Source organism: Bos indicus, chromosome 20, assembly GCF_029378745.1.
Source record: "Bos indicus isolate NIAB-ARS_2022 breed Sahiwal x Tharparkar chromosome 20, NIAB-ARS_B.indTharparkar_mat_pri_1.0, whole genome shotgun sequence".
In the NCBI taxonomy this organism is placed as follows: Eukaryota; Metazoa; Chordata; class Mammalia; order Artiodactyla; family Bovidae; genus Bos; species Bos indicus.
The window spans coordinates 23877964-23893815 of NC_091779.1; the positions used below are offsets into that span (position 1 = coordinate 23877964).

The 15852-nt window shown below is 42.2% G+C and overlaps 1 protein-coding gene across 3 annotated transcripts in view; it reads left to right on the forward strand.

Annotated features, from left to right (window-relative positions):
• Positions 1 to 15852, forward strand: part of CDC20B (cell division cycle 20B) — a 68357-nt gene that overhangs the window by 25586 nt on the left and 26919 nt on the right. For all 3 annotated transcript variants that reach the window (XM_070774683.1, XM_070774681.1, XM_070774682.1), the window contains 3 exons: positions 6987 to 7206; positions 10136 to 10266; positions 13426 to 13519. In XM_070774683.1, coding sequence (XP_070630784.1) covers positions 6987 to 7206; positions 10136 to 10266; positions 13426 to 13519 — 445 coding nt within the window. The remainder of the gene's footprint in view (positions 1 to 6986; positions 7207 to 10135; positions 10267 to 13425; positions 13520 to 15852) is intronic.

A 15852-nucleotide genomic window follows, 5' to 3' on the forward strand; every position in this document is an offset into this window, starting at 1 on the left:
AAAGTGAAATATGAGCTGTCTTAGTCTGTGTGGGCTGCTGTAACAAAACACCACAGACTGGGCAGCTTATAAACAATAGGATTTTATTTCTCACAGTTTTGGAGGCTGGAAGTCTGAGGTCAGGGTCCCAGTGTGGCCAGCTGAAGGCTGTCTGCTGGGCCGCAGACTTCTTGTTGTGCCGCAGACTTCTTGTTGTGCCCTCCCGTGGAAGCGGCTGGACAGCTCTGTGGGGCCTCTTTTCTAAGGGCACGAATCCCATTCTTTACCATCTGAGCTTCCCTGGTGGTTCAGATGGTAGACTCTGTCTCCAGTATAGGAGACCTGGGTTCGATCCCTGGGTTGGGAAGATCCCCTGGAGAAAGGCATGGCAACCCACTCCTGTATTCCCACCTGGAAAATCCCATGGACAGAGGAGCCTGGTGGGCTACACCCCATGGAGTTGCAGAGTTGGACATGACTGAGCGACTAACTTTGCTTTCACTTTGCCCTCATGACCTATTCACTTCCTAAAGGCCCCACCTACTGACACCAACCATTAGGGGTTAGGATTTCAATATGATTTTGTGGAGGAAGAGGGGAGAGACACAAACACTGAGACTACAGCATGAGCAGAGATGTTAAAAGCACGGGGACTGAAGACGGAATGGCTTTGTGAGTTGAAACCGCAGGTTGCCCTGGTCGGTTATGAGGCTGTGCACTGCATGCTGCGGGGGCTGTCGTGTTGTGTACAACTGCGGTGGCCTGAATCCTGGATCTCCTACTTGTCAGCGCTGTGTCTTTGCTCAAGTTATCTTGTTCAAGCCTGTTAACCTTCACTTTCCAGCTCTGGAGAATGCGGGAAATAATTGTACCTATCTCATTGTGTTGTGATGAAGTTTTAAAGAAAAATCCTTTAATGCATTTATCTCAGTGCTTGGCACATACTGAGCACTCAATGAATGCTGTTATTATTCATAAAATGTGGCTTGGCTCTATCGGAAGCACACACAGTGAGCCACAGAAGCATAAGGAGTGCTAAGTATTAGTTGCTAATGACTGATGTAATAAATTACCACAAATTCTGTGGCTTAAAACAGCACACATGTATTCTCTGACAGTTATGGAAGCTAGAGGTCCAGAGTCAGTTTCGCTGGCAGAAGCCAAGGAGTCAGCAGGGCCTTGCTTCTTCCAGAGGCACTAGGGGAGGAGCTGTTCCTTGCCTCTTCCAGTTTCTGGTGAGCCAGAATTTTTTGGTTGAGCAATGCTCCAGCCTCTGCCTCTGTGGTCGCATTGCCTTCTCCTCCTCTGTGTGTGGTCAAGTCTCCCTCTGCCTCCTTCTAGAGGGAGGGGTGACCCATATAATCCAAGATGATCTCCCCATCTCAAGATCCTGACCTTGATAAACACATCTGCAAAACCTCTTTGTCATAGGAGGGAACATTCAGAGGTTCTAGGGATTAGGACCTGCATATCTTGCTGCTGCTGCTGCTAAGTCGCTTCAGTCGTGTCCAACTCTGTGCGACCCCATAGACGGCAGCCCACCAGGCTCCCCCGTCCCTGGGATTCTCCAGGCAAGAACACTGGAGTGGGTTGCCATTTCCTTCTCCAGTGCATGAAAGTGAAAAGTGAAAGTGAAGTCGCTCAGTCGTGTCTGACTCGTAGCGACCCCATGAACTGCAGCCTACCAGGTTCCTCCATCCATGGGATTTTCCAGGCAAGAGTACTGGAGTGGGGTGCCATTGCCTTCTCCGCCTGCATATCTTAGGGGGCCACTGTTGTATCAGGATTCTCTAGAGAAACAGAATCAACAGGATATGTTACAGAGACATAGACATTGACATTGACATAGACACAGACACCAGTAGAGATATAGATAAGAAATTCATGAGGTTATGGGAGCTAAACCCCATAACCTTGCCATGTGCAAGCTGGAGAACCAGGAAAGCTGGTGGTATGATTCATTGCAAGTCCAAAGGCCTGAGAACTAGGGAACTGCTGATATAAGTCAAGGAGTCTGAAGGTCTAAGAACCAGGAGCTCTGATATCTGAGGGCAGGAAAAGATGGACATCTCAGTTCAAGAAGCAAGAGAGTTTGCCCTTCCTTTGTCTTTTTGCTCCAGTTGGGCCCCTGGTGGATTGGATGGTGCCCATCCATTTTGGTGAGTGTGGATCTCTTGACTCAGTCTACTGAATCAACACTTTCGGGGAGTTCTGGTTGACCCCAGCTACAAGGCTAGAATTTGCTCCTGCAGAGAACAGTTGAAAAGCATCCCAGATGGGGAAACTGTATGGTGAGAGTAACAGTGGACAAGTCAGAGAAACATGGCTCAGTGTCAGTGTCAGTGTGAAATTTCTTAATCATTTTTCTTAGCTGACATATTCTTTTCATATTCACATGACATATTCAATTCATATTCAATTTGACATATTCAAATCCTTCTTTATTTTCCCTCTTCTAAACTCAGGATTATTTTGTTTTTATATATTTAAATTGGGGCTCCAAGAAAACCCTGGATCAAGAGCATCATGTTTGGTGCAAATTAATCTTCAAATATGGTGGCTGCTCTCTTTCTTGCCACCAAGAAGGGAGAGGGTGGCTTGGCTGGTGTTTGCAGAGGTTGCAGACCTAACCCACAGCCTGAACAGGGCCCACAGGCTTGCTTTCCCATGGCATTTGAAAATTTTTGAATCATTTGAAGACTTTAAGAAATAGGGAAATTGATGAAAAGTCTCAATTTCTGTTAAAACAGGGACAATGTGCCCCTCTGACTTTCTTCTTCTTTTTAAAAAAAATTATTTAATTATTCATTTTTGGCTGTGCTGGGTCTTCACTGCCACACGGGCTTTTCTCCAGTTACAGTGAGCAGGGGCTACTCTTTAGTTGCCGTGTGCGGACTTCTCATTTGCGGACTTCTCATCGTAGTGCCTTCTCTTGTTTCAGAGCACGGACTCTAAGGCGAGAGGGCTCCAATTGTTGTGGCTCCCCTCAGGTTCTAGAGCACAGGCTCAGTAGTTGTGGTGCGTGGGTTTAGTTGCTTTGCGGTATGTGCAATCTTCCTGGAGCAGAGATCTGACCGTGTCTCCCGCATTGGCTGGAGGATTCTTGACCACTGAGCTGCCAGGGAAGCCCCCTGTCTTTGTTGGCTGAGACACGAGCCTTACAGTCAGAGAGAGATTCTCCCTGTGCCTGCGCCTGAGCCTCTCCAGTTGTTGAGTTGACTCTGTGGTTTCCTTGGAGGACGGTAACCCAGAAGTAGGAAGAGGAAAATCTGAGTGGGCCACGTTTCTCCCTGGGGGTCTGCTCCTGCCAGTTCCTTCCCTGTTGCCCTCTTGTCTAGACTTCTGAGTGGGAGATGCCTGATTTATGTTTCCCGGGCTCCCTCCTTCCTGCTTTTCAGCTTTCCTGTTCCTATTCAAAAACAATTACAAGGGTAGAACAATTGAAAGGCAAAAAAAATCAACCCCAAGCGACACTGTTCATAGACACTGTTCAGAGCAGCAGAGGCCTCAGGCTCCCGACTTCTCTTTTTCTGGGGAAGGTGTCCTTTTGATGCCTTGGGGAGAGAATTCTTCTTGCCAGATGAAATGACTGCCTGTCTGCGGTTGGGAAGGATGATCACTTTCACACATACTCACTAAAAAAAAGCAAACAAAACCAATATTCCCCGCCTTAAATGTTCTCGCATGTTTTCTTTCTTCCTATCTTTCTTTTATAAATAGGAAGTGGGACCATATTGGAATACTCTTGTATAGTGTCCTTTTTTCACTTGTTAGTAGAGTGTAAGCATTTTCATGTTTTATTGAATTTTATTCTACTTGAAAGGTTTTTTAAATTGAAGTGAAATCATAAAATATAAAAACATAAAAATAAACATTTTCAGATGAAAAATTCAGTGGCCTTTAGTACATTCACAGTGTTGTACAACCGCCATCTCTATCTTCTTCCAAAATAATTTCATCATCACAAAAGATGACTCAAAAAAAGAAAAAAGAAGACTCCATAACCATTAGGCAGTTTCTCCCCATTTCCTCCTTCCCCCAACACGTGGAAACTACTAATTTGTGTTCTGTTTCTGTGGAGTTTACCTATTTTGGATATTTCACATACATGGAATCATACAATATGTTTCTGGCTTTTTTCACTTATAGTATTTTCAAGGTTTATCCACATTGTAGCATTTTATGAGTACTTCATTTCTTTTTATATGAGTAATATTCATATATATATGTTGTTATATAGGAATATGTATGTGTTCCATTGCACACATACTTCTGCCCTTAATTTGTTTATCCATTTCAACCTTCTGGCTAATATGAATAATACAGCGGTGCAGGGAGGAAGCCAGTTCTGACTCTATGATAGAATTGTTTCTTTAACTTGCTTTTCTTTGCTTTTGCTATTATTCAGTTCAGTTCAGTTGCTAAGTCGTGTCTGACTTTGTGAACCCATGGACTGCAACAGTCCAGGCTTCCCTGTCCATTTATTATTATATCGTACAGAATGGTTTGCCTCAGAATCCTGCCCCTCTGCCTGACTGTTAAACTAACGTGTGCCTTTGTTCAGAACCCTGTCCACCTGAGGATGGCAGGAAGGGAGAAATTAACACATCCCTTGCCTGAGGCTTGCCATTCTAGGAGATGTTTGCAAGATTAACGGCTTTTTTACTTTGCTTCCTCACCTCCCCCCATCTCTGATCTATAAAAGAACCTGGCTTCCAGAACGCGATAAGATGTTTATTTTGAGGCGCTAGCCTGTCATCTTCTTGGTCTGCTGGCTCCCTGATTAAAGTCTCTTCCTTTCCTCAACACCTCGTCTCTCAGATTCATTGGCTTGTCGTTTGGCAGCGAGCAGAGTGAGCTTGGAGTTGGTAACACTACCATGAACATCCGTACATCTGTATTTGTTTGAGTACCTGTTTTCATTTCTTTTGAGTATATACCTAGGAGTGGAATGCTGGTCATATGGTGATTCTCGGTTTAGCTTTTTGAGGAACTGCCAAACTTTTCCCACAGCAGCTGTACTGTTTCGCAATCCCATAAGGAATGTACAAAGATTCTAATTTCTCTACATACTCACCAACAGTTATAGATAGATAAATTTATTGATTATATTAGTGAGTGTGAAGTGGTGCTTCACTGCGGTTTTGATTTGCATTGCCCTAATGTGTGTCATCGTTTCTAATGACTGCAGGGTATTCCCTTCTATGCCTGATCAGTTCTCCCCTGGTGAACACTGAGTCCCCTCATCTTTTTCCCTTATATACTGCAGTACACATCCTCGTGTTCTCAGTTGAAAGTGTGGACTGTGGAGTCAGAGAAGGTTAGGGTATAGCATCTCCATTTACTCACTGTGGTCTTAGGCAATTCACTTAAATTCTGAACCTCAGTTTCATCATTGGTAAGATGGGAATAAGTAACAGACTTGCTTTACCAAGTCTTCTGAGGATTATATACGAATGCGTATAAAGCTCGTAACACATGGGTTTGTATTGAGTGGTAAGCACTCAATAGATGCTGCAATCTTTGGTTTCTTCCTTGAATTCTTTGAGATGACATTGCTAGGTCAGTAGAGGTTACGCACATAATAAAGGGCTTTTAACACACATTGCCAAATTGTCCTTTCCAAATACTAATTGACACTCCACCAGTACTGCATGCCAGTGCTTGTTTCTAGAACCTTCAACATTAGGAAATGTCATTTTAAAAAATTGCTAACATCTCATTATTGTTTTAAATTTGCATTTTTTTATTACAAATGAGCTTGAATATTTTGGGAGCATTTACATCTCTTTTGTGAACTGCTTTTTTATGTCTCATGCTCGTTTTTCCAATGGGATGGCAAATTTTCTAAATTTCTGTAAGAGCCCTTTATAGAAGGATATTAACCTAATACGGGCTTCCGTTTTAGCTCAGCTGATAAAGAATGCACCTGCAATGCAGGAGATCCCGATTCGATACCTGAGTTGGGAAGATCCCCTGGAGAAGGCTATCCATTCCAGGATTCTTAGGCTTCCCTGGTGGCTCAGACAGTAAGAATCTGCCTGCAATGCGGGAGACCTGGGTTCGATCCCTGGGTTGGGAATATCCCCTGGAGGAGGGCATGGCAACCCACTCCAGTATTCTTTCCTGGAGAATCCCCATGGATAAAGGAGCCTGGTGGGCTACAGTCCATGGAGTCATAAAGAGTTGGACAGGACTGAGCAACTAAGCACAACATATTAACCTAACATGGGGCTTCCCAGGTGGCTCTAGTGGTAAAGAACCTGCCTGCCAATGCAAGAGACTTGAGACACAGGTTCCATCCTGAGTCAGGAAAATCCCCTGGCTTGCCTGGAAAATCCCATGGACAGGGGAACCTGGGGGCCTATAGTCAATAGGGTTGCAAAGAGTTAGACACGACCGAAACAACTTAGCAGGCACAACCTAATATGCCTGTCATTTTGTTAAAAAATGATTCATTTTCATTTTAATTCCACATAGCTCCAGGGCATGGCTCACCACTAAAGCATCTGTAACTACCAAACTCCTGTTGTTTCTCAGAAAGCATGGACAGAAGTTGCGCAAGTTAGGCCTCAGTTTTCTTATCTGTGAAATGGATTGGACTAGAAAACTGCCCGTTTATTTTCAGATTTTATGAAATTTTACGATTTTATGTAAGCATCTTATATGCTCAGTATATAGTGTTATTCATATTTTATATTTGTATGTAATAGTAATAAACATAAGCATAATCACTCCCTCAATTGCTTTGGTGTGTCTTGAGACCCTCAGCAGAGGCTCTGAGTATGTGTGTGTGTCTATGTTAAAATATGTAATCATATGTTTATTTTATATGCATATGTAAAATAACATTTTCCCAGGTCACAAAAATTAAAAATTTCGTGTATATGTATCAACATACATTTTGTGTTGTACTAGATGAGTTGTTTATAATTCTCTTTTAAGGAATCTTAATGATTGTATCATTGAGGGTACTGTAAATCATGGATCTTTTTGTTATTAAATAGGTATTTAATGTAGTTAACACTACATACTCTAACTTCACCAGCAACTTGACAAAGAGACTATCAGCTGAAGTTCCTGTTGCCAGTAGCCCGATTACCACAAGATGGCGGCAGAGCCAAGCTGGGGATGTGACAGCCCTTTCCTTTGGGGAAGAGCATTCAACTGCTGACCTCCCAGAAACTGTGCTGAAGATGACTCCTGAGAAAGAGACCTTGACTCCAGGTGAGGTAATATAAATGCCACAAGCCAGTTTTGAAATCTTAAAAAAAGATATACTTCTGAGAGAATCTGTCTTACAGAAATACCTAGTGTTGTATTTAGTCAACTGCTTTTTTCTCCTTTTGAATAAGAAATTTCCAAGGGAGCAGGGGAAGGGGAGGGCTGAAACAAAACCAAAAGAAAGTATGTTGTGTTTTAAATATGACATTAGACACAATGAGGCACCATAGTCCTGCAGATTGAGAAGAAGCCCAAATCTTTTTTAAATCAATGAAATTCTCATGTAATAGTAAGTACCAATACTGAAAATAGCTGGCTGAAGCAACAGGAGATACAGGGTTGGAGGAAGGTCATCCTAATGGCTATCTTCTGAAAGATACTTTAAACTGAGGGGTGATTTTAATGCTGTTTCAGAGGAATTTCTGGCTAATTGTTTCAGAGGAATTTCTGACTAAAGTGGCTCCCTTTTCTTTCATAGGTCCTTAATTAATTAGTTATTTTCAAATAAGGCATTGCATGAGAAATTTAGAATTCTAAGAGATAATCAGACAAAATAATTTTATAATAAAGTCTATTTTATTTTCTATTTAAGTTTATACTGCATATTAATCAAAAACATTGTTTTCTTGCTGTTTTGCTGGTGGGATTTCTTTCTTTTTGTTCCAGAACGGTGAACACTGAGGACCTTCCCGTCCTAAAAGGGATGTTTGTAGAGAGGTTCATTTGCTGTCATGCTTTGTGGACAAAATCTGAGAGGTCCAGGATTCCTTAGGCTAGTGGATGTGAACTCTTTGTTGATAGCTGGGATGATTGTCAGTACTAGCATTCAACTGCAACATTTTCTTTCTCATTTGAGGTTCAGAGAGCCTGCTTCTTCTCCTCTTTCAGTTCAGTTTCAGTTCAGCCACTCAGTTGTGCCTGACTCTTTGCGACCCCATGAACCGCAGCACGCCAGGCCTCCCTGTTCATCACCAACTCCCAGAATCCACCCAAACCCATGTCCACTGAGTTGGTGATGCCATCCAACCATCTCATCCTCTGTCATCCCCTTCTCCTCCTGCCCTCAATCTTTCCCAGCCTCAGGGTCTTTTCAAATGAGTCAGCTCTTCGCATCAGGTGGCCAAAGTATTGGAGTTTCAGCTTCAACATCAGTCCTACCAATAAACACGCAGGACTGATCTTTAGGATGGACTGGTTGGATCTCCTTGCAGTCCAAGAGACTCTCAAGAGTCTTCTCCAACACCACAGTTCAAAAGCATCAATTCTTCGGTGCTCAGCTTTCTTTATAGTCCAACTCTTACATCCATACATGACCACTGGAAAAACCATAGCCTTGACTGGACGGACCTTTGTTGACAAAGTAATGTCTCTGCTTTTCAATATGCTGTCTAGGTTGGTCATAACTTTCCTTCCAAGGAGTAAGCGTCTTTTAATTTCATGGCTGCAATCACCATCTGCAGTGATTTTGGAGCCCAGAAAAATAAAGTCAGCCACTGTTCCCACTGTTTTCCCATCTATTTCCCATGAAGTGATGGGACCAGATGCCATGATCTTAGTTTTCTGAATGTTGAGCTTTAAACCAACTTTTTCACTCTCCTCTTTCACTTTCATCAAGAGGCTCTTTAGTTTTTCTTCACTTTCTGCCATAAGGGTGGTGTCATTTGCATATCTGAGGTTCTTGATATTTCTCCCAGCACTCTTGATTCCAGCTTGTGCTTCCTCCAACCCAGCGTTTCTCATGATGTACTCTGCATATAAGTTAAACAAGCAGGGTGACAATATACAGCCTTGATGTACTCCTTTTCCTATTTGGAACCAGTCTGTTGTTCCATTTGCAGAACATTTTTGCGGTTGAAATTAGATTTTGGATTCCTCCTTCCTCTTAGATTTTGGATAGCCCAGAACTTGAGGGGTTGGGCTCTAGGAACATCAGTGACAGCTTATCCGGCACATGTTTGTCTGAATGAGAAGAGACTGTCACATGGCAAAAGGCCAAAATACTTAATCCAGTTGTCCCTTGGTTCCTCTGATGAGCAAGTGATATAGCAGATTTTTAACTTAAGAAGATGACTTGTCAAGGTTTTCATTGCAGTTAAAAGTCTGGTAAAGGGCTTTCTCAGTCTTGAGAAGATAATAGACATGGATAATAACAAGGTAAACAACATTGGCTCTTCCATGACAGTAACTTAGGAAGTATTTTACTAAAGTCACCTTGTCAAACTAGTTTTATATCTTTGTGCGCTAGGAAGAGGGAGAGGCGAAGTGTTTCGCTATAATCATGTAGTGAACATCAGTGACTGAAAGGCAAGCATCCGTAGTGACTTCCTGGCAGGATGTTCACCACCTGTGCAAACCAGCTACTCTTCTCATCATCATTTTAAGCTTTGAACTGTTTGTATCCATTCTTCAAATGTGCAAATGTGTTCTTTCCATGCAGAGTTAAAGTGTTTCTGTTGCTGCTGCTGCTGCAGTTGGAGACAGGTCTTTAATCTTGACATTTCCTCCTGGTTCTGAGGCCACAGAGGGAATTTCTCACCCAGTGTTCACTCATGAACCCAGTACCCTTGACCCTGTGCTGCCCCTCCACCCCACCCCGCCTAGGACTTTGGAGAGATGAGGGCCTACATATTCACATTCTGTTCTATACATGCCAAGGGCTGACCTCCCACCAAAGGTTTAAGAGATTATGGTGGTGGTTTAGTCTCTAAGTTGTGTCCAACTCTTGCAACCCCATGGACTGTATGTAGCCTGCCAGGCTCCTCTATCCATGGGATTCTCCAGGCAAGAATACTGGAGTAGGTTGCTATTTCCTTCTCCAGGGCATTTCCCCAACCCAGGAATCAAACCCAGGTCTCCTGCATTGCAGGCAGATTTTTTACCAACTGAGCTATTACTTTAAAAACCAAATTCAAAGCTAAATGTTTTCTGGCAGGATCCTACAAGGAACCACTGAAGACCCCCAACAAAGGAAGTTCTGGAACAAATAACTCTGCTTTCCAGTTTGGCAAGGCCCCTCATGCACTGAACAGAGGCTGGAAGGATAAAGTTGCTTCAAAAGACCCGGTGGGTGAAGAGAGAAAACCAAAGATTTCTTATCTTGAGAAGCTCAAATAGCTGAGTCCCAAACATGAGATAAAAGCTGGCTTAGCTGCTCTTACAAATCAATAAGGAAAGGATGGATTCCTGATAGGAAAAATGAGTGTATGAAGGACACTTCCAAAAAGAAACAGGGTTGTTAATTAACACACAAAAAAAGTTTAATTAGCATCAATCAAAAAAGTGAAAATGAGACTAACCATCCAAAAGGTAAAGATTAAAAACAGAGGGACTTCCCCAGTGGTCCAGTGGTTAAAACTCCTGGCGTCCAATGCAGGGGGTGTGGGTTTGATCCCTGGCCTGGGAATTAAGATATTGCATGCCAAGCAGTGTGGTTAAAAAAAAAAAAAAGAATAAAATTATGCATACTATGTATGTTTCCTCTCGGTGCAAAGTTGTGTTGTGTGGTCTTTTCCCAACTCTTTGGAAAGTGTGTGGTAATATGATCTGCCCTTTGGCAGGTCGATTTGACTCCTCCTCTATAAGATGGTCTTTTCAAAATTTCCCTTAAGTCTTTGTGTGTGTTTTTTTTTAATTTCTCTACGAAGTTAACTTTATTTTAAGGATCTTATTGATTATGATTCTAATATCATAGTCCACCCTAAGTCCTTTGGGCACATTAAATATCGATAGCATGATTTTAGGTTTATTGAAACCAGTGAAGAGCCTCTGAAGGAATCAATGTTTCATTTAGAAAACTGAACTAGGAATGTCATAAATTCTCAATTTAGGCAAAGTTAAAGTCATTTGATGTGTGCTTCCTGTGTTTGGCATATGTGTTTTGCTGGAGGAACAATAAAATATTGTGAATGTGAAATTTAATTATTTGAACTCATATGCAGTTGCAAACAATTGTATTAGAGCAAGTCTTCTGCTAGGTGCTTTGCTGCTGGGTGGGGCTTCCCTGGTGGCTCAGATGGTAAAGAGTCTGCTTGCAGTGTGGGAGACCCGGCTTTGATCCATGGGTCGGGAAGATCCCTTGGAGGAGGAAATGGCAAATCACTTCAATATTCTTGCCTGGAAAATCCCATGGATGGAGGAGCCTGGCAGGCTACAGTCCATGAGGTCGCAAAGAGTCGGACATGACTGAGTGATGTCACTTGTTATTTGCTTGTTGCTGGGTAAGGGTAAGATGGCCAGGGAGTTACTTTGAGGGAACTATGTGTGCTTTTGAACTCATGCCCAGGCCAGGCTATTAGCACTGTCCTTTCCACCCTCTACTGGTGACTGGAGTTTTTACTGCCCTGACTTCCAGGACTTCCCTTTTCCTTCCCCTTGTGCTGTCTGGTAACTGGTAGCAGCAAAGTTGGTGGCTCTGTTGGCGGGGTCACGATAGTGCGGGCAAGTTACCATCATTACAGCGATTGTTATCCAGCCTGAATATCATCCCAGTTTCACTGGAGAACCTGGGCAGGGGATAATGGAAGCTGTTTTACTACGTTATGTAGAGCATTTATTGTCATGACTAATTGGGAGTCCAATAGCAGCAAAAACAGTGCAGATGTAAAGCGAGGTCTTTCATCTTGGCGGTGAACAGGTGTCTTCCTGTGGTCCTCAGAGGTCATCCAGAGGGTATTTCTATAGAGAGAGCTGAGTAGCTATGGAGATGTTCAGAATTCTCATACCCAGCCAGCTGTACGCCAAGTTGCTCATTAAAGTAATAGTAGATCTCACCCAGCGAAGGGTATCCCTGGGTGCATGGAGCACAAGCACACTATCTGGGAAATGCCTTGGTCAGCTTTGTTGTCTCTACGGGATTCTGAAGAATGAATCTGTGAAGAGTTGCACTGAGCTACTGGCCAGCAGGGCATTTAGAAATGGTATTTTATACCAGTTCTTCTCAAACGGGTGATTTTGCTCCCCACAGAGCATCTGATATGTCTGAAGATAGTTTTGATGATCAGAAGCCAGGGGGAAGGTATCTGGTAGACCACAACAATGCATTATTTGCCCATATTTCTGCAGTTGTGAAACTCTATTTATATTTAATTTTTCTACTTTGAATACCTAAACATCCGTTGCCTATTATATGACGTAATATCTGGGAAGAAAGCCAAAATATCAAAGTGATATCCAGTGATTAAATGTATCATTGAGAAGGAGAAAAAAAGAATCTTCTCTATTTTGACTATTCACTATTATGTTTCTAGAATAAGTTCTTTTCTTTCCCCTTTTTACTAATTTGCCTCTTTGTTTTTGATCAAAGTTAGATGTAAGAAAGGGGCTTCCCAGGTGACTCTGGTGGTAAAGAAGTCGCCGGCCAATGCAGGTAGATGTAAGGACACAGGTTTAATCCCTGGGTCAGAAAGATCTCTGGGAGGAGGGCATGGCAACTTACTCCAGAATTCTTGCCTGGAGAATCTCCACGGACAGAGAAGCCTGTCAGGCTGCAGTCTATAGGGCTGCACAGAGTTGGACAGGACTGAAGCAACTTAGCACACACGCACAGATATAAGAATGTCAGGAGGGCTCATTGTATACTTGCCCAGAGAAATAGCAACTTGATTTTTGTGCTCATTTAAATTTAGACAATTGACTTAACCTCTCTGCGAGTTGATGTTCCCATTTCTCATGGGAAAAGGAGTTAGTTGAAAAGGACCTTTAAGATAACTAGTTTAATACCGCCCCCCGCGAAGAAACTAATACAACACTATAAAGCTATTTTGTTGTTTAGTCTCTCAGTCGTGTCTGACTCTTTGCGACCCTATGGACTGTAGCCCACCAGGCTCCTCTGTCCATGAAATTCTCCAAGCAAGAATACTGGAGTGGGTTGCCAATTCCTTCCCCTGGGGATCTTTCTTATCCAGGGATCGAATGTATGTCTCTTGCGTCTCCTGAACTGGCAGGCAAATTCTTTACCACTGTGCCACCAGGGAAGCCCATAAAGCAACTATACTTAAATAAAAATTAATTAAAAAAAGAAATAATATATTAGTAAAATGTTCAGTACTCTGTTCATTACACAGTGGTTATTTAATAAATAATGGCAACAATTGCAGTGTTGGTCTGACAGTGTGTAGTCTTTAACTTTCCAGTGAATTATCAGTTTTACTTCTACACCATGTAACACACCTGAGATGTACACAAATGTTTCTGAATAAGTATTCTCTTTGTGTTTGTTTTCAGAAATGCTTAAATCAGCTATTTTCAACCCAGAACGTGGCTCAGCAGGTTAATGGGAGCATGCAGTTCTGTGAGCGATCCCAATGCACTTGGAAAGGTGTGGGCCAAAGATTTCCCATCTGTCCTGTGTTCCCACCCTCCTCTCTCCCCGAATCCTTCATTTCTTCTTTATCTTAAAATATATTATTTTTACATTAGAACAAAAATCAGCATAATTATAAAGTTTGGATAATTCTCATAATCCTCTGTCTTAACTACCCCGACCTCTATTCCCCATTTCCTAGAGGCAACCACCTTAGCTCTGCCAGCTATGCCCCCGGGTATTTACATCTAATTTCTGAATAATATTTGTAAACTATTAATTTATTTTTTTATAATTTTAGACTTAATTACAACTTTCTAGCATAGTAAGAACTTAGTTCTCCTCCTGTTTCATTCACTTCTCTCAGTCTATTTGTGTTACACTTTAACAAAGTAAAATTAGTATTTAATATTTATATCATATTACTATACAATTATTATTTGCTGACAAGCCAAACAGTGTATTCTAACTGTACCTCTTTTCTAGTTTAACTCTTTGTTTTTCCTGGAATTAAAAAGTTGCTTTCTCTTTTCATTTATTAGATACCTATGATATTATGACTGTGTTCCCTAAACGCTCCCATGCTTTGTTCCACAGCCATCAGTAACCTTTTCCATGTACCTGCCCACATGGGTCCTTGTTTTCCTTGGTGGCCTCCTACCCAGAACCTGCTGAATAGGCCACTCTCTTGGTCAGTGCCACGGCTGTAATTCTGGGACTTCTCCTCTCCGATGCTAGAGCCACTGTTCCCTGGCAGCCATGTTGTGCTCTTTCTGGGTTTGCTGGTCTGAAAGTGTGCTTATTCCAGTTTTACACTTGATTCATAGTTTGGCTAGTCTTACTCAGAACTTTGTGGAAAAGGTATTGCTTTATTTTTTCCCAGCACCCGTTGTTGCTGCTGAGCCAGTCATATATTGCTGTAACTTCCTATCCTTTCTATGCCACCTGCTTTTTCTCTCTGAATACATATAGAAAAAAATTTATTGTTACTGTTTTAAAATTTCATGATGATAAAGGTTCGAGTATATTAAAAGTAAAGCCTCACTGTAAACGACAAACTCTAGTGGATCTTTCAGTCTTGGACGCCTGTATCTTTTAATTCTTGGAAAGCTTCTTGAATTATTCTTTAGTAATTTCTTCATCTTTGTTTCTTTCTTTCTGAAATGTTGGCTGTAATTGTTGCTCCTTTTGGATTAATTCTCTTATTTTTTTCTATTCTATTTTTCATCTCATTTTCTTTCCTTCTACTTCTAGGTGGTTCCCTCACTCTGTGTACTAGCCTTGCCATTTAAATTTATTTTGGCTATCCTAGGAGAAGGCAGTGGCACCCCACTCCAGTACTCTTGCCTGGAAAATCCCATGGACGGAGGAGCCTGGTGGGCTGCAGTCCATGGGGTCGCTAAGAGTCGGACACGACTGAGCGACTTCACTTTTCACTTTCATGCATTGGAGAAGGAAATGGCAACCCACTCCAGTGTTCTTGCCTGGAGAATCCCAGGGATGGTTGTGCCTGATGGGCTGCTGTCTGTGGGGTCACACAGAGTTGGACACGACTGAAGCGACTTAGCAGCAGCAAAGGTTTTTTTTTTTTTTTTTTTAGCAGTTTTAATTTTAGAGTTTCTTGGACATCGTCAGGCCTCTCTCCCTCCCCTCACCTTCCTTCCTTTGCCTCCTCCCTCTCTCCCTCCCTCATTTCTTTCCTGTCTGTCCTCCCTCCCCCCTTCTTTCCTTCCTTCCTTCTCTCTTTCCAGCATCCTGTTCATGCTTCATTCATGTACATACTATTTTCTCTTATTTCTCTGAAAAATTTCATATAAAGCTTTAAAAGTATTGCTGTTCTTCCTGAGTTGTCTTTCTTTGGTTAGCCCTTCCCCCAGTAGTTTTGGTTTTACTCTTTCAGAGTTAAAGCTTTCTGAAATGTGTGGTGTTCTGGAAATAAAACTAAAGAATTGTGGGCTACTAAAATCAGTATAACAGTTTTCACACAATCTATCTTTGCTCATGCTCTTAAGAGGTTGTCATTTTTTGTTTATTCAGAGAATAAACACCTGGTTTCTTTTGACCTGTGCACATGTGTACAGGGTGTGTGTGTGTGTGTGTGTGTGTGTGTGTGTGTGAACTTGACATCTTTCAACCAACTCATCTCTTTCTAAACTTTCGCTGTCTCTGAGCCCTGACCCCTTGTGGGGTTTCTGCAAGACAAAACAGCTTGCTTTTCTTTACCATGGCCCCTCTATAGGCATTCGAGTTTCATTTTTCATGTTCCTCCTGGTCAGTTATCAAACCTTTACCCATTTTGCAGAAAATTATTGCAGTCTCTTCTTGCTGCTCTATTCACTCCCGTTCTC